This window comes from Topomyia yanbarensis, chromosome 3 (assembly GCF_030247195.1).
Source record: "Topomyia yanbarensis strain Yona2022 chromosome 3, ASM3024719v1, whole genome shotgun sequence".
In the NCBI taxonomy this organism is placed as follows: domain Eukaryota; kingdom Metazoa; phylum Arthropoda; class Insecta; order Diptera; family Culicidae; genus Topomyia; species Topomyia yanbarensis.
This window is the reverse complement of record NC_080672.1, coordinates 74439409-74461917: the sequence shown is the minus strand read 5'-3', so window position 1 is coordinate 74461917 and position 22509 is coordinate 74439409. Positions and strand designations below refer to the sequence as shown.

General features: G+C 37.8%; 2 protein-coding genes across 4 annotated transcripts; one reads left to right on the top strand and one right to left on the bottom strand.

Moving 5' to 3' along the window:
- Window positions 1–15200: 15200 nt before the first annotated feature.
- Window positions 15201–15786, top strand: LOC131690447 (DNA-directed RNA polymerases I, II, and III subunit RPABC5). Of its 3 annotated transcripts, none has more exons than XM_058976223.1 (3): window positions 15201–15338; window positions 15404–15510; window positions 15581–15786. In XM_058976223.1, exons 2-3 carry the CDS (start codon window positions 15416–15418, stop codon window positions 15687–15689), a joined length of 204 nt encoding a protein of 67 aa, XP_058832206.1. In that variant the 5' UTR covers window positions 15201–15338; window positions 15404–15415; the 3' UTR covers window positions 15690–15786. The 3 variants fall into 3 exon arrangements, with proteins under 3 accessions (XP_058832206.1, XP_058832207.1, XP_058832205.1); XM_058976224.1 differs by having other exon boundaries at window positions 15201–15346; window positions 15415–15510; XM_058976222.1 differs by having other exon boundaries at window positions 15201–15346.
- A 2163-nt stretch (window positions 15787–17949) lies between these two features.
- Window positions 17950–21670, bottom strand: LOC131690437 (uncharacterized). The gene is made up of 2 exons (XM_058976205.1): window positions 18067–21670; window positions 17950–17972 (listed from the first exon to the last, which is right to left on the bottom strand). Exon 1 carries the CDS (start codon window positions 20035–20037, stop codon window positions 18073–18075), a length of 1965 nt encoding a protein of 654 aa, XP_058832188.1. The 5' UTR covers window positions 20038–21670; the 3' UTR covers window positions 17950–17972; window positions 18067–18072.
- Between the last annotated feature and the right edge of the window lie 839 nt (window positions 21671–22509).

Sequence of the window (22509 nt, the reverse complement as noted above, 5' to 3'; positions counted from 1 at the left end):
TCGGTGTGCATGATGAGGTTCTCCAAACTCTTCGTCATCAGAAAAGGTAACAGCTTTGGTGCGAATCTTTTTCACTAGTATTACATTTGGCGTGCTTGCAGTTATTTTTCATTCCAGCATCTAAAAGTATCAAAATTTAACCTAGTTATTGAAACGAACAAATGTTAAAAAATACCAGCATAATCGGTGCATTTTTTGCATAATTCCTACAGATCCGGCTAGAATACTCCATTTGCCGGGAAAATATCAAACAAAACGAATCTTCTCCCTCTGATTCCCGGAAATTTTAGATGCAGGCTCGCAGATTTCATCATTTTCATTGTCATTTCTCAGTCCGAACTCTGGCAGATGTTCATCCGCCCATCTAGACTCTGTCAAGATGAGACCCTACAAAGCCTAACTGTTCGCATGTGCTAGTCCGTATAGTACACCCAACCCTCCCGCAACTTGACGTTTAGCCTAAGTTGCTTGAAACCACCGTGTTTCGAATGCTGTCGCCACCATAGAACGCCGTCCACTAGTTGCGATACTGTAAATTTCTATGCGAGAAAATAATTTCGTGAGTGTAACTAATAGATGTACAAAAGAAACAGACTAATGAAGTAGAATAGAAAAACAAAAGTAACATGCAATCAAACTCGTCTAAATGCAGAGAATATTGTATATTTACCATTAACGACAATGCATTCTGTTAGACTTTCATCATGCTATGCTGGCCGGGAATGGATGACTCACGCACGTCAGTAAATTCATTGTACCTTAATTTATCCGATCCGGTCTTCCCGAATGAATAGATCACAAATTGAACACCGGAAGTGTTAGACACTATTCTATCATATACGCCAGTTTTGCATCCATGCCCTGGCCCAACTGTTTCAAATACTCAGACGAACACATAGGGTAACCAACCAATTTTGGACTCCTAGAGGAAGTGAAATTACGTGAACATCAAAAAATATTTGCTTGCTTATGTTTTTTATTGGAATACATGCACGAGTCTGCTCTAAAATTACTGTTCTTGAAAGAAAACTGTCAATGGATGTTTTATACGTTGACATAAACTCGAAAATGACATTTCTTCACAGCATGAATTTTTCACATTTCGGACCCTTCCACACTAATTTGGACAGTGTTCCAAGTATATTTTGGACACACTGAATATGACTGAATATATTTTGGAAACAGTGAAGTTTTTTCTACTAAACTGATCTACTAACTCGTTCTCTTTGCAGTATATTTAATGCATGAAAGAAGAACATAAGAAAATCAGTGACTTCCAATCAAAATTGGTACATTAATCTTTATATGGAAGGCTGACTGCATGAAGTATTTTTTTAGTTCTATTATTTTGAGAAATAGAAAAACTTTCGGTACAATTAGGTTACTGCAGACTAAACAAAGCAGTATTAAATGTTATGCAGTAGAGTTAACAATAATATATTTCGTGTAACAATTCATCTGTAGCAGTATTATGGAGTAACATCCTCACGTGTGTGTGGGTGTTAACCATCCTATCTCCCTCTAGCTGGTAGTGATTTACAGAAAAAAGATGTTTGCATGTATTTAAACATTCATGCAAATAACTTGGTTCACGGATTTAGGAAGGTGTTAGCTCAATTGACTTTCCGATGACCCATTTCGTGTACAGCGCCAGACATGTTCCGAGGTCATCGTTCCATCAACTAGCCCCGCCTTACTGTAATGTTTGTATCAATTGGATTGTAACATTACAGTAAAAGTTTCGATTCCATTTAAGCAGGAAATCGACGCGTATTTAGTATATTGGTTCAATTTGTATATATAACATAACACATGTGTACTAGAAAACTTACCATTTTTGCAGTTTTCTACCTTCATTCCTATCTCTCATTTATGTCTCCTTAGACTCTCATCCACATTTCTTGAATTCCTGCTTATTTAAGAAAGAAAAGGGGAAATAAAAAAAGAACCGATAGATTCCGGGTTTTCCTCAGCGCGTTTGTTTCTCTTAGTCTGGTGTCACTGCCTGTTGGACTTGTGTAAGTTGTTCCATTGGAGATCTTCAAGGGGCTGTAATTGGAGAAAGACCTGACTTCTATCCAGAAGTATCAGTTTTTCACATTAATAGATTATATATGTGCACTACAAAACAATCCCGTGTATAATGCAACCATTTTTTGAACATTTATATGTTCATATACACACATGTACACATACGCATATATAGATATATAGATACACACATGTATACATAAAAAATATACACATACTTTCATACACACATACATATACAAATACCTACATACATATACGCATTGTAATACATGTATACATATATACACACACTTTTTTTCCTTTTTTATTTCGACTATGTTAGTCACATTTTCTTTTTTACATTTTAACGACATTCAATTAGCTAGAGATTACTGGGTAGGAAAAGTTATGAAAATTAGAGCCATAGTACTCAAGTGAGAGCAAGGATGTGAAGTAAACAGATCGGAAAACTAGAATTGGCAGGGTCATTAGAACAGGCTTAATATCGTACGGGCTTAATCTTTGTCTTCTGTTAATGAGGGTCGAGCTTAGACAGTATAACTATGAATCACCCGAGTTCAATAACATGTGTCCTGGTATAGATGGACGTGTCCATCTTTACCGTGACAACCGACCCACAAGAGATTATTACCACATCACTGGGTGAAAGAGCAGAAGTTAAAGCCTTAAGCCCGTAGACAGTGATTATGTGTAGAGACCAGGATAATATCAGAACTGTGAACGAGCTGAAAGGTGCACTGAAGCTGCATTTTAATCTGAGCGAGTTGCACATGACGATCCGGTTAACTAACAACCCATCCTGACGTAAAGGTGACGCTACGTTGACGTCGATGGAAGCCGATGCATCGCCCGAATCTTGCTTTAGGATGTACGACCCTCAACCACAGCCTCAGCCTCCACTCTGCATAGAGCCACTCGGCTCTCCAACACGGAAGCCCCCGCTCAAACGCTCCTCACGCTCACTCCTGCAACAAGCAACCAAAGATGTCAAAGAATTCAGCAATTAGTCCTGACTAGCACCTCTACATGCAAAGACTCTCAGAGAGGCATTATGGAGTAACATCCTCAAGTGGATGACAAATCAAGGTTCAAAGTTCGTCAGGAATCTTCTTGTGCTAAATATTAATTTTTAACTATTTTATTTACGAGGTGGTTTCTTGTTATTCTTTCTAAGCTCAGTTTTTCTTTGTTTCTCTTCCTTTATTTTCCTTTTTCTTCAGTTTTCGCCTTGTGGTATTCAACTGTTCGGCGCAATGTTAAAACAACAGGACTACGTCGCTTGAATCGTGATGTTCGTGTGAGTGTTTCAGGCGATTCTAGGAATTCAGCAAAAACACTCTTATTACCGTTATTTAGCTGTGATATGTCTGTTAGATTTGTCAACATGTAGCTCGTCGAATTCAACAAATTCGAATTACAAATGTTCTTCAACATGGATTTCAGAAGTCTCCTCTTTGGTCATATTATGGTCTTCAATGAAATATTCTTCAATCGTTTGATTTTCGACATTGGTTTGGACATTTTTAAATAATTTGACCAAAAAGAGCAGGCGACCTACCGTTACGAAATTTTTCACTTTTTGATTATTCTAACTCGATAAACAAATACCAGTCAAGAAAGAAAATCGAGGGGTGTCCAAAATAAGTTGATATTAATTTTTTAAGACATATTGTGGACACCATTTATTTTAGATTTTTTAGATAAAACATTACGAAGAAACCTTTTCAAACACGTAACATGAATAATACAAAATCAGACAAACTAATTAAATCGATTAAAAAATTTATAATTTTACATTTAAATCCAATTTGAAAATGTATCATTGCCTCCTGTTCCTTTTGGCTATCGTTGAAACATGAAACGTTTTCAGTGATATTTTTGGAAACTGTGGATTCTGATTAATTTTAAACAATTAGAGATGAACTAATGATATTGAAACTTAATAGACAACCCAAGGAATGTAATTGCTGCATCAAACCAAACAAATGCAGAGAAACTTGGCAGTGTAGGAGGCAAATACATTAATAGGGTCCAAAATATGTAGGGGTCCAAATTAGGTTGGTTACCCTACACAGATAGACATACGACTAGCACAAAATTGTACACTAGTTCGAAAAACTACAATTTTCACCAAACGACAACTAATAGGTTTCTACTTATGTATTTATTAAATTAATTTAGTTAGCCTATGCACGATGACGAAGCCGACCAATAAATGGACACACAATGACTTCCACTATGAGCCCCGTCCACGAATACCGGCATTAAACTGTGGAACAATGTTTGCAAACACGGTACACAGCAAAAGTCAATCCACGTCGACCCGCCAGTCGGCCACGTCACCGCGCACAGACTAGTGGTTGAGTGTTAATATGCGCAGGTGCAGAGTATGAAAAGCCTTTCTCAATCATGAACACGAGAATATTTGCGTTGTTCATATTCATTAAAAGCTTTCAAATGCATATATTACATTTTAATATTATACATCACATGACAACTATATACAGGAAAATAAATCATAATTCGAGTTCTAAAATTTTGAAAAAGAAAAAACAGCGACGGTAATATTGAACTGAAAAAAGGTGCGAAATCGGAAGTCCCAAAAAGTCGATCTTCATAAAAAAAAATTTTGAAAAAAAAATTTGAGTTCCGGTTTATATGGGAATTTCATATGTGACCGGACGATTTAGTCTATATTTCCGGACCCATACAAGAGATCCGTAATTTTATAGACATCTACGGGGATATTATAGCTATCATTTGGGACTAAGTTTGTGAAAATCGGCCCAGCCATTTCCGGGAAACTGATGTGAGTTAGTAAATTTTTTTTTGCTTTTCCCGGGCACTTCCAGAACCGTCTATGGTGGTCAATGTAGTCAACGAAAGTTTGGTTGGCCATCGGTGACCTAGAACAGCAAATTTAAGTTGTTTGAGAGACAATTTATCGAAATTTTTACCTTTTTTGCTTTCATCGGAGTATCGGTTTGAATCACAATTTGCTATGTGATCGCACGCCACAACCTGTAACTCCGCAACCGGAAGTCGGATCGGGATGAAATTAAATAGCCATTCACGGGGACGCAATACCTTTCATTTTAGGCCAAGTTTAGTCGAATCGGTCTATCCATCTCCGAGAAACCGATGCGACTGTTATTCTGAATTTAGATACTTCCGCCGGGGCTTTCGGAACCGATGATAGTAGCCAATGTGGCCAAATAGACTTTGAATGGATGTTAGTGACCTAATACTACAAATCGAAGCAGTTGTGGTCATATTTTGGAAAAAAATTCACCTTTATACATTCATTGCAGAATTTATTAAAATCGACATTTTCTGCGTGTTCGTACTCGTCACCCTGTAATTCCGGAACCGGAAGTCGGATCCATTAGAAATTCAATAGCAGCCTATGGGAACGTTGCACCTTTCACTTGAGACTAAGTTTGTCAAAATCGGTTCAGCCATCTCTGAGCAAAATGAGTGACATTTTCGGTCACATACACACACATACATACATACACACATACATACACACAGACATTTGTCGAACTCGACGAACTGAATCGAATGGTATATGTCACTCGGCCCTCCGGGCCTCCGTTAAAAAGTCGGTTTTCAGTGCAATTGCAATACCTTTCTATTGAGAAAGGCAAAAATATTGCTTAAATGTTGCACTATTGACTGAATAGACTAACACTCTAGTTCTCACCAATTTTTTTTTGGATACGATATTTTTTTCAACAATAATCGTACCCCCTTAAGTAAGAACGGATTTCATCAGTAGGTGTCAACTAACGGGTAAAATTTGACGAAGATCGCCGACCACTACATCAAATATTCGATGGGTTCTTTTTATGGGTCATCGTGAATTCGTCCTATATAACAGTGTTGCGTTCTGTCAGCATTTTGCTTACACTCGAATTTTGATTGACATTGTAAGTAACGTTTTCCGCAAGCGCAAGATTGAGTGGCTATTTTAGGGCATTTTTTGCAATTTTCAATTTAAATTTCGACAAATTCATGCAATTCATCAGTATTATATTGTTATTCGCGTAATAGATCTCTATCAAATAAATTCTCACATTTCCATTTATGTGCTGGTAAACATACATGCAACAAAATTTTAGATTTTTGAAGTAATTGATAGATATTGCACCAGAAACCCTCCCTCTTCTTCAGATTCCGAAACCAACAATTATGTCCACCTTCTTGGTGGAAGAAATACGTATGCCAAATCATATATAATATATATAGCTAAAAAAAGTTCTTCAGTACAGCCCCTCTCCCTTTCCTCGGCTTAGGTACTTCTCACCCACCCCATCGTGCACAAAAAACCACCCCATGACCATCTCCTTAGTGGTAGCTTATGTCAAAATTGAATTGAATTCATCGCTAATAATCACATTGAACGAATAGAACCCTCTTCCCAACCCTTTCGTGGTCCACTCCCATCAACCATTGGCTCAGTGGGAGAAATATATATATATATATATATATATATATATATATATATATATATATATATATATATATATATATATATATATATATATATATATATATATATATATATATATATATATATATATATATATATATATATATATATATATATATATATATATATATATATATATATATATATATATATATATATATATATATAGATAGATTTCTTCAAAAGCGTTAGTAAGTTTCAGGACGCGATAGTCATAAACTTTATTGATTGTATTCTAACGTCTGAATTTCACACTTAATTCATACTTTTAAGTAGAGTTTTAGTGGGTAACATTTCCCGTTTCATCTGGTATTTCAGGGTCTTCAGTTGGACTACTCAAATAGCAAAAAATTATCCAGATACAGCAAAATAAAAATCAAATTTCTTTACTTGTAAATAAAACAAAAATTTCTTCACATAATTAAACGCATAATTGAAAATATTGCAGATTACTATTCTGACCTTATCTTCTATGTGAATACAAGGTGGTTGCTAGAAGTCAGATAAGACTAATAGGTACTCATATAAACATTTTTCGGATCAGCCAAGTGATACGGCAAGACGTACCCTAGCTTCCTCGAGAATTTCAAGGAAAAAATGTACACCCACGAGTTATATCAGCGTGCCTTCTATTTTTGAACAAAATGGAAGCCAAAACTTCTCCAATCTTCAAGCTGGCCAAGACGTGAAACTGAGATAACGATTATGGAGCCTGAATCAGAAAACTGGATGCAGCGAAAGAAAATTTAATAAGTAAACTTTTTTATATAACACAGATATGTATTGTATAAGTCCAGATAGATAGTATAAACCCAAGATAAATAAAGTCAAGATAGGTAGTTTAAAGCTAAGAACGACAATCAATTTTTTGAATAGAAAAGCTCACATTAGCTAGCTATATATTCAGGGGAATAGTGTTACTAGACGGTTGAACGTCGTACAACAGAGATTATTCATATAGATAATTCATGTGGGTTAAAGCACATTAGTAACCAGAGGTGTAGGCAAAGGTTTTAGAAAAACCCTTTCTTTTAAGTTTACACTTCCCTTCACAGAACCAGCGTGTCATGATTATACTCCCCAAATAGTGATAAAAGATTAAATATTTATTTCAAGCAAATTATCGGTAATAAAAATAAATCAAAATAATATGTGAATAATACCTATCAATCTTATAACAATATGAGCCTCGTAAAAACTGTTGTACACAGATGCCTCTGAAGTCGCCCAGAATCATTCAGGAATGAGTGTGGCATGGCACATGTAACGAAATAGGCGACTTAGCAACGCTGCATGTTCAACATAATCGTTTACTCGTTTTGCAGTGAGGATCCCATCATAAAATTTATCCTGTTTTTCCTGCAAATATAACAATTTATTTGATCCATCCACCACAAGTTGATCCAGTTTTGTCTTTTTGTTCCAGCTCACTTCACGAACCGTAGGGGGATATTTTTTTTAATTTTTGCTCAGCTCACAATCCACTCTGTCATTTTACCCGCTTACTTCACGAACCTAGCGGGAAAAAATATTGTTTTTGTTTTTATGCTCCGCCCATTAACCAATAAGTCTCCACCTTGTTGTTTTTTCCGGCTCACTTCACGAACCTAGCGGGAAAAAATATTGTTTTTGTTTTTATGCTCCGCCCACTAACCAATAAGTCTCCACCTTGTTGTTTTTTTCCGGCTCACTTCACGAACTCGGCGGGAATTTTTTTATTTTTTTTTTCAAGCTTTTCATTTTTTTCCTGCGGACTTCACACTTTTTATTTCCAACATTCACATGTAGATGGCGCGGCAGTAGATTATATTTTTTTTCCTGCTCGTTTTTTTCCGCCCGTTTGACCGAAGTCACTTTCTGGGTACATTCAAATTTGTTTTGAAAAACACACTACCCAGTCAAAGAAATGCGGACGAAACTATTACACTGCAGTAAAAAACTTTACCCATTTTATGTGTTCAAATTGCCCATTTTCGAAAGTTATTCGACATGTCAAAAAATGGGTATTTTTTGTTTCTAACAATGAGTACTTTTTATCCATTTCACAACTGCTCGATGAGGTAATGTCAATGGGTATATTGATCTTAATAATGGGTGAAAAATCCTTAAGAATTATTTCAAGCGAGTTAACCCGCGAAGGATCGTAGCGGAACCTGTAAATTATCGGCCTGCATTGAAGTCCGTGGCTGAAACGGAACATTTCGGTAATGCTGCGAAAACAACGGCTGTTTAGACTGCTGAGGATGTTGCAAATATGCACCAGTTTGGCATTTTTGGAGCTGTCAAAAGATCCAGCCATCAAAAATATATCGAGTTCGCGGTTTTATGTTGTTAAGTAGTTTGAGAATGGGATCTCTATCTAGATTCTTATACTTTTATAAGGAGACAATAATGTGAAATGAATGTAATTTTATGTTTTTTTTTAATTCGGAAATTATTCTATTGACAGTATTTTTCATTCTGGCACGATTTTCATGAATGAATATCTTTTACGTACTTTGTTGTAACAGTTCTGCGAAAAATAATGGGTAAAACATACCCAGGTTGACGTATACAAGGTCTGTACTCATTTATGGGTACAAGCTAGTTGGACCATTGTCCAACTAAAAAGCATCTGAACGTCAAAATCTCGTGTCAAATTAACTTTGACAATCAATCTGACAATATTTGGATATGTGAACAGATGCATTTACACTGACAACATCTCCTTTGAAGAGTTTTTGACATTTGTCAGTCGGTCCAACTAGCGAATCAAATTCGGTTAATGGGTTATTCCACTTTTATCGAAAAATCGTAGATTTCTACGCACTAATTGAGATATCTGACGTTTCACACTGAGATTTCGCAATTTTATACTACCGCCCCCCCTTAGGCCCAGAAGCGGTTTGTTTTCCTCCCAATTCGCCGTGTAATCGATTTGTTTTCCTCCCAATTCAAACGTCAAAACGGCACAATACCAATGCTGCTGGATAAGTCTATTAAGATTTTTGAGTTTGGTTTCTTTGCCTCACGAAATACCCAACCTCAACCAGTTTGTGCAGAGCAATTTTTTTTTTTTTTTCATCACGAAATGATTCGGTCCCGATTCATTTTTAACGGGAGTAGAAAGGTCAATGGGTACTTTATTTTATCAGTGTGGGATGGGACCTGCGGGTAGACGGAAGAATAAACCCAAAGAATATTGCCCATCCTATGAATTTTAAGACTAGCGCGTAAAATTTTTGACAGCTAGTTTTCCTCGCTCACTAATACTCATGCAGAATTTTGACCACAACATATGTCGAGTCATTTTTTATCGATTAGCATTGGAAATTTCATTTAAGATTAGTAGATTAGCTAAAGATAAGTAACATCTATGGTTGGTTTTATAAAAAAAAAAAACGCAAAATGGATGAAATCGTCCTCTTGCGGAATCGGCTTGGAGCTCCAAACACGTATTGCCACCTAGGGGGAGATCACTTGTGATGCATTTTTAAAAATCAGCTAAATTAAATGCATTTCTTTCCATCAAAATAGAAATTTGTAATGTATGTTGCGTTGCGTGCAATGTATTTTGCGTTGCGTGTAAGACGTCAAAACCCTACAAAAAATTAGCCCTACATTCAACAAAACGTCGAACAAAGTGAATCAGCGTAGGACGTTTGTTAAACAAACTTTTCTGCGAGGGAGTGCAAAGTTGATGCAAAAATGGAAATTAAATGCATTTTTTCTAATTTGAAGCAAATTTGTTATACATTTCTAGAGTAATCTGCCCCTAGATTGCCACTCTACTTTCGCCGATTGTAAAAATCACTTCTCGTTTCAAAAAAAATTTCGCCAGCAGCCAACAACTATAAGTGAATTGTTCGGCAGTATTTCCAGAGACTCCCCATTTACCCACTTCCTTGCTGGAATTGGGTCATTAAGCTATATATAGTTTTCCGTTCCATTCGATGAATTTTAGGTCCAATATATATAATATAACATTATTTCAAAAAACATTTCGTTGTAATACGCAAAAGCGATTTTTTTTGTTTTTTTTTAAATAAATCTTATGTAAAAATAGACAATCATACATAAAAAACTACGGTTGTTTACATCTGGCCTATCAAGACAACCCCCAAAATGAAAAAAACTATATACATTGTGTGGTGTTTATGTTAAATAAAAATAACCCTACGGGAAAACCAGGAAAACATGTACTTATTTTTTCTGACAGGGTATCATTTGTCGTGAAATTCGATATGTCAAATGCTTATGATAGTGTCAAATCAAGACTGTGAACATATTTCTTTATTTTAAATTTTAATCGATGTACCGTGCAAGACCCATCTACCGATCAATTAACAGCGATTTCTACTTCCAACGCTCTTTAAAAAATAATGTTAAAAGGCATTTCAATTCGATCTTCGTTTTCAATTTTTAGAATATTTAATCAACTATCAAGAAAAAATACGCAAGTTTGGAAATGAATTGGCAGACAGTGCAAAATAGCCGAAAAGCCCAACAATTGGGTCATTAAATGAGAAAAAAAGTCGTTTTTATTACTTACATCGATAAAGCTGATTTTTGTGATTGCAACAATGTTTTTTTCCAACTCAGGAAACGTGAAAATAATATTAAAATTTAAAATAAAGAAATATGTTGACAGTCTGGATTTGACACTATAGGAAGGATTTGACATATCGAATTTCACGACAAATGATGCCCTGTCAGAAAAAATTAGGGCATGTTTTCTCGGTTTTCCCAGAGGGTTATTGTTATTTGACATAAACACCATCCATTGCATATAGTTTTTTTTTCATTTTGGGTGTTGTCCTGATAGGAGATGTAAACAACCGCAGTTTTCCTATGTATGGTTGCCAAGTTTACATAAGATTTATTTTAAAAAACAAAAAAAATCGTTTTTACGTATTACAACGATTTTTTTTTTTGAAATAATGTTATATTATGTATATTGGACCTAAAATTTATCGAATGGAATGGAAAACTATATATAGCTTAATGACCCAATTCTAGAGTACCATTCACCGATCACTACAAGTAATAGATATCCATTTGCCGAAAATTCTAGGTTTATAATTTTTTATTACCGACAAATTAGGTCCAAACATGTGTTGCAGACTTTGTTCATTCGATTTGTGTATAATTCACTTAAAAATATTGTCCTTACACAGTTTTATTAACACTTGGCTTTGAGTTAAGAGAAAAAAAAGCGGTAAAATGGCAACGGATTCAATACAGCATTTAAATATAATTATTTGGAAAAATATGAAAAGACGAATAATGAAAGTGTATATTATATTGATGTTCTACGTACTATTTCCATATTTCACTTTATTTATAATTTCTAAATTCCGTGCAATATTCGAGTCAAAACAATTTCGCCATCAAATTGATCGGTAAAAGGAGGACTATCGCACAGTGGGACGGAATAAAAAAAGCTGGACATTGATATTTGCGACGAACCTATTGGTTATGGCACTTTGATGTCTTCGGAAAGGCTTCTTCATTTTTTAAGTAGTTTAATATAATGTTGGAAAAAATTTATTTAAGGGGGTATATACGCAGTTAAAAAAAATAACTTTGCAAGTTGTTGCCAAAATTGATAGTCATGTATGGAAAGTTTGTAGACGAAATGATTTTATGAAACTTTGTTGAAGTAATGAAATGGCTATCTGTTAAAGGGAAAAGGTTATTGGGTTAAATTGAAGTACATGTCGGAATACCCCCTTAAAAAGTGTTTTTTCATTGTAACTTTTTTATTTGATTTTTTACAGTTTCTCGATGTTCTAGAAAGTTGTAGATGCTTTTAAAACACACCTTTTTGCGGAATAGGCCAACTCGCAATCTCTTCGTTTTTTGGGTGTATGTCTGTTTTTTGGTTTTTTTGGGCTAACTTTAAGGGGCTATGGTTTGTAGAGTAGCAGGTAGTAGCAGCTAAATTTATTTTTTTGATGTTCAGCAAGAAATACCCAATTGTTTCATATATAAATCATAGCGGGATCTAATAGGATCCTTGGCATAATGTGGCGTAAAATAGACTAGCGTTTCGTTAAATTATTTGTATTATGAAGCATGAAAAATAAACTATTATGCAAAATTAATAAACATTTGAAATACTATAGTTCATTCCATATATTCCGACATTCAAAGTTAATTTTTTTTGTTGTTAACATGCTCATAAGTCATCAGTGTCCTGCCAATTATCTTCTTCGTCATTGGATGGACAAGGTAATAATATAACCGAGTATTCTAATTAACAAAATACTTTGTTCATTCAATAACCAAGAAGATAATTGGCAGGACACTGATGACTTATGAGCATGTTAATAACAAAAAAAATTAACTTTGAACGTCGGAATATATGGAATGAACTATAATATCTCAAATTTTTATTAATTTCGCATAACAGTTTATTTTTTATGCTTCATAATACAAATAATTTATTGAAACGCTAGTCTATTTTACCCCGCATTATGCCAAGGATCCTATTAGATCCCGCTATTATTTATATATGTATCAATAGGGTATTTCTTGCTGAATATCAAAAAAATAAATTTAGCTGCTACTACCTGCTACTCCACAAACCATAGCCCCTTAAAGTTAGCCCAAAAAAAACAAAAAAACAGACATACACCCTAAAAACGAAGAGATAGCGAGTTGGCCTATTCCGCAAAAAGGTGTGTTTTGAAAGCATCTACAACTTTCTAGAACATCGAGAAACTGTAAAAAATCAAATAAAAAAGTTACAATGAAAAAACACTTTTTAAGGGGGTATTCCGACATGTACTTCAATTTCACCCAATAACTTTTTTCCCTTAACAGATAGCCATTTCATTACTTCAACAAAGTTTCATAAAATCATTTCGTCTACAAACTTTCCATACATGACTATCAATTTTGGCAACAACTTGCAAAGTTATTTTTTTTAACTGCGTATATACCCCCTTAAATAAATTTTTTCCAACATTATATTAAACTACTTAAAAAATGAAGAAACCTTTCCGAAGACATCAAAGTGCCATAACCAATAGGTTCGTCGCAAATATCAATGTCCAGCTTTTTTTGATTCCGTCCCACTGTGTATCGGTGGATGGGCTCTGCATGTAATAAAAAAAGATTTTTTTCTCATTTAACAAACTCAAATTATTTTATGAGGCAACTAGCACAGGTCATGATGCCAACATTGCGGTGGTAACTAAAACTGTATCCCATAAGTCAAATACGAAAACGTGATATTGGATCCACGCTGGCTCCAGAAATCGTATTATTGCTTTTGACACAAAAAGCTGGATTCTAAGCGCACAGCGTACTTATCATTCCTCTTTTAAATTCTTCTCATAGACTGATTAGTTCGACTGGTCTGTTTATGAAAGTACCATCTCTATCACGTGAAATACATGTGTTTTGACAGCTCGCAGTTTTGAGATCACTCACACGGAGGTTGGTGGGAAGTGCGCAATACTAGTTGTCTTACGGCCAATTTCTTCACCTGGATGAAAACCGGTTCTCGTTGATTCGGCTAATTGGTCACCAGCAAGTAACCTGAACACTGGTTTTTAGCGAAAACCGGTTTTCATCCAGTGAATCAATTGGTCGAAATTCTTAGATTGTTACTTACGTCCGCTTCTACATTTTCTCCAGAAATTTCGATCGTGAACCGACAAATAAGCGAAACTAACAAATATACACAAACAGAGATTTGATTAATATCTGAAAGAGAAGTAAAAATACTTTATAAAAGATATAAAAACTCATTTATGAATATTTCACACTTCATGAAAATCAATAAAAAACAAAACGGCGGATCCGACTTTCAACTGTAAACAAAACGCCAGGCGGGTTACGTCTCTGCATTTCTATGGTAGTGTATACAGGCGAAATTGACAGCATCATTGTTTACAAGGTCCGTACACAGAATCGCCCTAAACAAAAGCCAAGTGCTTGTTACGCCCAGGGGGAATAACAAATTTTCCCCTCCAGCGAGCACGGCGAAAGCCACATTTGTTTTTTTTTTTTTGCGACACTGCAGGGCGAAATTGAGAGTCGTCAAAACAAGAGGGCGACTCAAAAATGGCCTAATCAACATTTCATAACAACACTCGGCGAAATAATCTGTTTTCATTTTATCAACGAAAACGTTATTATATCTCGACAAACGTATGATTACGGCCTAAAAGCCAACTGTCAAAATTCACTTTGAATGGAATTTCCGGACACACCGTTACTAGCCGAACGCAGATCACAACAGTTTATGAAAGAGAAAACTTTTCTCTTTCGTTTACTACCAACATCTGTGATTAGCGTGTAACGGTTTGTCTGGAATTTCCATTCAAAGTGGATTTTGACAGTTGGCTCTTAGGCCGTAATCATATGTTTGTCGAGATATAAAACATTTTAGTTATGCTTCCGAAAACTAGTATTGTTTCAAAGTGTTTCAATACATTTGAAGGCGCAGTATGCAAACACTGTTAAAATACGATTTAATTTTCTGAACCGAATTTTCAAAGCTATTTTTCTCGATTCGATTTCATTGCGATTCATGATCGATTTCTTCTTGTTTATGTTTTACAGATCGGCCCTTTTCAAATGTTTGGCTAGATTTTCCCCCTAAAGTTTACTACCAAGGTTTTGATCAGCGCATTTGTAGCGTGCATGTGAATATTATTTTCACTGGGCCTAGCAAGCAGCTGTAACAAAAATGTCAAAATTAGTGTTTTTGTTTGACAAGTTGATTATTTGAAACGCATGAAACAATCCAAAAAATAAAAAAATAGCCAAGCGATTTTCCTGATACAAGAAGTATTCTAGAATTCATTTATTTCCGGTAAATAGGTAAACAGTTTGATTTTTCCTTTTGTTGTTTACTCAATTCACCCATTTCTTTCTAAGCTAATCTCCAGGATGATTATACCGGTGCGCTGTTTCACGTGCGGCAAAGTGATTGGAAACAAATGGGAGGCCTACCTTGGGTTGCTACAGGCGGAATATACGGAAGGGTAAGTGTGTTTACGAGCCTTGTAGATACATTTCGGCACAAATCTTATCTGAAACGTATATTTTGTACAGTGACGCTCTGGATGCTCTTGGTTTGAAGCGATACTGCTGTCGCCGAATGCTGCTCGGGCACGTCGATCTGATTGAAAAACTTCTGAACTATGCGCCCCTGGAAAAGTAAACTAGCGAGACTTCGATTGATTTTGTGTAGGATTAGGCTGTAAGATATTTTAATGTTCAATAAACTAATATTACTTCAATAAAAATGTAGTTCGCCTCGTTTTTATGGAGATTTCAAGGTTATGTACAGATCAGTTAAGACATAAACCTTAACCGAATACATTGGAACCCATTCACAGAGATGTCGCTAGGTTGGTTTCGAAGGTGTGATTTTCGAACAAGCCTTCCATTAAATCATTGAATCCCTCTATGAAAGAATTGTTCAACTAATGTCCATATTGAACGATTTGCTGGGCGTTGGGCCCAATACTCAACGAATCGTTTAACATGGGGCCCGTATTGGACAGTTTTGTTCGACGTTGAGCTGGTTTCTTATTGGTCGTTGACGCACTGGCACTGTGATCCAGTGTGGATTTATCTTGGTCAAAAAAATTTCTATAATAGAAGATGTAAGAAAATAAAAGAACCAATAAAATTCACTTATTTAGAAAAAAAAAGTTGGGAATGTGCTTTCTAAATAGAAATGGAATTCGAAAATCAAGAGCCACTGAGTGCCTATCGCCGACGCCATAGAGCTGTTCTTCATGTTCTAGTTATTTTCCGTCGGCCTATTTCCGCTACGAGGGCAAACACCGACGCCACAGAGGTGACTCCACTGGAGTCACCTCTGTGGCGTCTGACCCGGCAACTCATGGACCGGGTATCAAAGGCTTTACTTCCCTTCCGAAGGAAGGCGTGGCCACAGATTTTTCTGACTCAGAAAAATCTCAACGACGTCGGCTGGGGGAGTGAACCCAGACCAACTGGGGTGAGTGATATCGGCTCATCAACACATGGACCGGGACCAACGGTTTTGCTCCTTCCCTTCCGAAGGAAAACATGGCAACAGACTTTGTACCATAAAATCTCAACGAGCTCGGCTGGGATTGAACATAGACCCACCGGGGGGATAAGCGGCAAACCTACCGCTCAACCACCGGCGTTGTCAATTATTATTCTAATTTATCCTTAACTTGCGGGCCAATGAAACCGAAAATTAAAATTCGCATTCTACTAGTGCATTCTGATGTGAATGTAAGGCTTATTATGCTGAAAGTTGTAGACCCTGAAACGCACAAAACCCAAAGTTTGTAGATAGATGTTAGTTCGGAAGAAAACCATTAAGGTCCAACGGCTTTTGGTCCAGAGGACAACCTGCCTAATTAGCGTGCAGGTACCAAAATTGGCGATCATTAAGCAAGAATTCCCAGGAAGGACTACCATTAGTACTCCCGGATGTTAGATATATTAGTAACTGTCCGCACTGAGTGACACCAGATAGGCCCATCATCACACGAACCAGTCCAACGCCTTTACTTTCCCTATCGAAGGAAGACGTGCCCAGAGATATTTCACGTCCGAAACTCCCAACGCCTTCACCTAGGAACCCAGACCCACAATTGACCTAAATTTCAAGTCGAGTGAAATTTGAATGTCTGATTCATCAACCGATGCGCTGAGAATAGTCATATATTTTATTGATCGTCGCCAAAGAAGTCTTGAACAATAAGGAAACTACCTGGGTCATTTGAATTGTTCAAGTTCAACGTGCTACCGACTGTATCAACCAGAAATTGAATTAGCCACGGTGAATAGGTGCGTATTTCAAGGAGAGCGATCGATGTAGTTTACCTGGGAGAGTAGTAACCTGGATGACACTGGTTGAGCATGCCGAATCGCTTGGGAGCAGAGACGCAGTTCACAACGACGGAGAGCCTAACATGGCGCTCCCACAATAATCAAACAGATCAACTGTGAGAATGAGTCAAGGCATTCGTTAGTGGGAATACGGCCCAGGAAGATTTGGAAGAGCATTCAAGGAACCTGGGTTCTACATACTAGCTGCACGTCGATCGGTTCTGAATCTTTGGATAACCTCGATTTTGCGACAATCAATCTGATGACATGTACGTTCGTAATCGACACAAAACGATCATTGGGAATATTATTAGTATTCATATGATTCTGGTTGGGATGAATTTAAGGAGAGATTTGCTAGTTGAAATGTCATCATTCGGCCACAAATATGCATGAGCTGGGATGAGCCAAAACTGTTTTATTTAATTCGGACAAATGTGTAAATCTTATCAGTAGAAAGCACTAGCTAGAAAAATTTCTTCAAACAATTCACTTAATATTCGGATAACAAAACGGAACTTGTGATACCATAAAATCACAACAAAAGCTATAAATTCTAATACTTTATTAGAAAGCAAAAATTTCTCGTTCGATACGCCTTATAACACTAAATCCAATAATATGCCGCAGAATGTAACGGTTAAATACCTGTTTAGAACAACTCTGTCATTTTACTTAAACGTCTAAATTACTATACTCACGGAGGATTAATTCAGCCGTGTAATGGTCGTGCTGTTCAGCTGAAAGTGCCTGCCAGAGGGGCTGACGGCCATCACCTTTCCCCCGGTCGCCACTATCTTCGGCTGAGCGACGGTCATACCGTCACCATGCGACGCTGCACCTGCCGATCCTGGATAAATTCTAGCCGGGCGCTGAAGCAGTTGTGAGCGTAGGAGTGAATTAGTGGCAGCAGCATCACTGTCAGCGACGCTTTGAACGCTACTGACAGCGCCACTAGATGTGCGACTGACCGACGATTGAATTATGGTTTGAACCTGTTTTCTCTGCACAATGATACGTTGCTGTGTCGAAGTCGTCGTGCTGGAACTGGAAGCAATGGCCCCAGTCATCAGCGATTTAGGAGTGTTAGGCTTTAGTGGTTTGGCTGTGTTAAGTAATTTAAGGGAATTACTGCCCACAATGATCCTTCGAGGATCACCTCCGCTGCTAGTGGATTGTTGATTGCTGGCAGCAGATCTTATCGACGCCGGCACTCTTTTGGGAATTGTCACTATCTTTGGATTGCCACCAGATGCTGTTTGACGATTGACAGATTGCTTCACGGCTACTTGTTTACCGTTGGACATTCTATGAAGTTGCTGGTTGCTTTGAGTCGCTTGTGGCTGCTGTACCAAAGATTGTACATGCGCTATTTTTAACTGTGGGACAGTGGTATTTGGAGTCTGCACTGGATTCTGCATTCCATTAATGTCCGCCACGTTTTTCACTACAAGCGTTGATTTCGCAGGCGCTGAAGGTGCTGCTGGTGCGGAAGGACTAACCATCGTAGGTTGAGGTCTTATGGTTGGTGCTATCACCACCGGTCTCTGTTCTGGCCTCCGGCTAACAGATTGAAGCGCTGAGTTATTGTTTACAATTGTAGCTGTGTTAGTAGGTTGCCCGTTGCCTTCACCTTTTCTTTTACTTATGCAGATCAACTTCTGGGCTCCGTTTATTTTTGCCTTAATAAGATATGATTCGTTTTCGTCGATGCCCCGGAAATGTTTTACTATGTTTAAAATATCGGACTCGCTAAGTGCGGGCTGATCTGGTTTGTTCAATTGTGGGCAACTGGCAGTAAGGGCACCTGCCTGGCCAGCTTCTACCTCGTCGTCGTCATCGATTTCTATTATCTCAACGGGCGGGTCAGACGTGGAAGGCAATTGCATGATGGACGAGATTGGCTCAGCAGTAGCATCAATCAATTGGCTCATTGGTTTAACTGAAATAGCTGGTCTTTGAACTTCAGAAGTGGTCGTAAAAGCCGTGTCAATGACACGACCATAGAATTCTGAGTTAGTAATAACACCATTGTCATTAGTGATCTGGATTGCACCCAGATTCGTATGACTCAGTTCATCAATGTCCTCGTTTTGACCATACCAACGTTCCAGTAGATTGGACAACTCTGCATCCAGATTAGCTTCCCCTTCAATGTGAGGCACCACAGCGGGCGCTGGTAGCAAGTCCGGCAGGGCTATAACTTGCACACTATTCTTCTCTGGGCTTGGCACAGCTATCGCTTGTAGCGCTGGCTTTTCTTTAGGTTTTTCACGTTCAACTACAGCAGCCAGTTGTGGATCTTCGACTACTTTAGCACGTTTCGCAGGAGGTCCCAAAATAACGTCCACATATTTTCTTTTCTGTGCATTCCTGTAACGATCTCTTTTCGGGCAAGTATGCACCAAGTAACTTTCACGGAACGCGTAGGTTCGCTTGCAGTAAAGACATTTGAATCTGCACTTTTCGTGTGCATCCATCGCAAGCGGATCATCGAACGGAGTGCAGCATTTAGTGCAGAACATTTGTACAGGATGCCAGATATCCAGGAAGCTGTCGGTATCTTCCTGGTAGATAGGTCCCGATACACGCATGTGAGCCAGTTCAAAGGGGTCTTGCAACAAGTCACGAAAGCGCTTACTGCGCATGCAATCCTCCACCACCATCAACATATCCGACGGGGTAGAGGCGGGCGGTAGGTACCCGTCTCTGGTTTCATAACTTGGTCCAGTTTCTGAAACGACAAGCGAGAAAAATAATTATTTGTAGGCGAGAAAGGAAGTCGTAGGAAGCTACGTAGTTTTTTTTAGCGGGCTAATAGGACTGCAGCCTATGCCTTAGCTTTGTGGTTTTCAACCGAGGGTGAATAAAGCCCCAGGTGTGACTATTGTAGGGGGTAAATTTTAACTTCCTATTGTTATCCTAACAATCACGTCCGATATTTGTATTCATATACTGTTTCAGTGCGTCAAGAACTAAGATGAACTGACAGTGTTCATCAAAAAATATTTTTTTTCTTTTCAGGCAGGGTAATTGTCATTGTCATTGTCATTTCTCAGCCCACACCCTGGCAGACGTTCATCCGCCCATCTAGACTCTGTCAAGATGAGGACCTACAAAGCCTAACTGTTCGTATGTGCTAGTCCGTATAGCACACCAGTTTCTTCCATAAGCAGGCGCCGGCTATTAACCAGTCCCACAAGTTTCAGATACATTACATAGAGGATAGTTGGAGACAGAAAATGAAGAGATAGTAAAGAGATTTTTGGTTTGCTGAAACGAGACAAGAAAAGCAAAATAATTGTGATCAGTTTTTTTTCTTTTTTTATCGGGAAGATGGGACTGCAGCTTAACGTAACGTCAAGTTCTCTGTTTTGTCTAGTCCAATGTATCCTGCTCCTAACAACGCGTGCTAAGTCGTCAGTGATGCAATTAAAACATCGCATTGATTCCGCTTCTATTTTCTTCCTGATCTCCTCATGGGTCCCCTAGGTCAGAAGCGGATCAATCGACTGTTAAGTAAATTAGAGATCGCAGTCAGCCGTGATGTCCGCGAATTTCATACATACATACAAACTATTTGGCGCAAGTTCAGAGCGTGTAACGTCGTGTCATCTAGTCTGTCACCCTATGGAAAATAATCCTACCATCGCCTTGGGGTCAACGTCATATTGGCAAATTTTGCATTGAATCCGCTTCTGTCTCTTCCTAATCTCCTTTTTGTCTCCTAGGTCCGAAGCAGATCAATCGACTATTAATTGAAACGGTAAACATACTAGCAGTATTTGTCCTTACTCGCGAATACTTTTCCTTCAACTGTGCTGTTTCTTCTCTATCTTATAACATAACTCGATTATCCCTGTCCTAGTCAATATACATATTCATTACATTATGGACCAGGCAAACCCTTAATTTTCTATTATTATTATCCTGAGTAGCTATACCAGTGAAGGTATTTTAGGATTTCGTAAAAAGAATCTCTGCCAATAAAGGCGTAAGAAATATTTATCCACTATTAACCATAAAGTTTGCTCGAACCGAATGTCCGCCTGGTTCGACTCGAATAGACCATACCGACCCGAAAGGGTTGTTTATCATTTCTGAGAGCCGGTGTGCTTGGTCGAGTTTAGTAATCATAAGAACAAGTCCTGAATAATTAACTATCTCCTAGGTGCCAGTCCTGCACTCCTTTCCTGAACTAGCCTCATACTCACGATCAAAAGAGTCGACAACTAGTAGGATCCACATGTCCCCCACCCAAGTGAATTGATCAACTTGCAAGTAGGAGCACATATCTACCAACCAGCCCAGAAGACTTCCGAATCAATGAGAATGGACCATGCCAGTCGAAGGCCACAGGCCCAGCGCCATCTCGAACAGTGTCATTGTCATTTCTCAAGATGAGAACCTACAAAGCCTAACTGTTCGTATGTGCTAATCCGTATAGATTTTGGTTTGCTGAAACGAAACAAGAAAACCAAAACAATTGTGATTAGTATCGTAGCTATAATAAATAAATAAACGATTTCTCCTCTGTTGTCGGTTTCCCTTGTTCGTAGTCCTCCCTCCTGTTCCTGGTCTGTTTGGGCCACTGGCTTTCCGTTTCCTTGGCCGTCACGCTCGATCGATTTAGACATCATAGCAGGAGAGACAAATGAAAAGACAAAACAAAACAAAATGAAAATAAATGGACGTCTGCTATCTGTGCCTAAATTGATGTTGCTTCTCAGTTTTGCACGACCCAGGGGGGACTTGGCCTTGATCCCAATGCTCTGTCACCGATGTTACGTGATATTCGTTATGGAATATTCTTTGTGTGGGGGCCATTCATAAGCAATGTTGTTCGTTTTTTTATCCCTGATCCTCTGATACGTCTAAAATTCATTTTTAGTTTTTATCTCGTTACGTGACGCTCTTCTCTATTGTCAATATCCAACATCATTTATGAATGGTCCCCTGGTGATATATTTAGAGCTGACAATCCAATGAAAAATAGGATTGACAGGATTTTAGTGCGCTGTTGGCGCCTTGTGTCACATCTTCATGTTTGTTATTCATACTAACAATACCAAAGCATGCGATGTGATGACCGGAAGATTAGAGAAGCAACTCCTCCCCTTCCCCCCCAAGAACTAAGATGAACT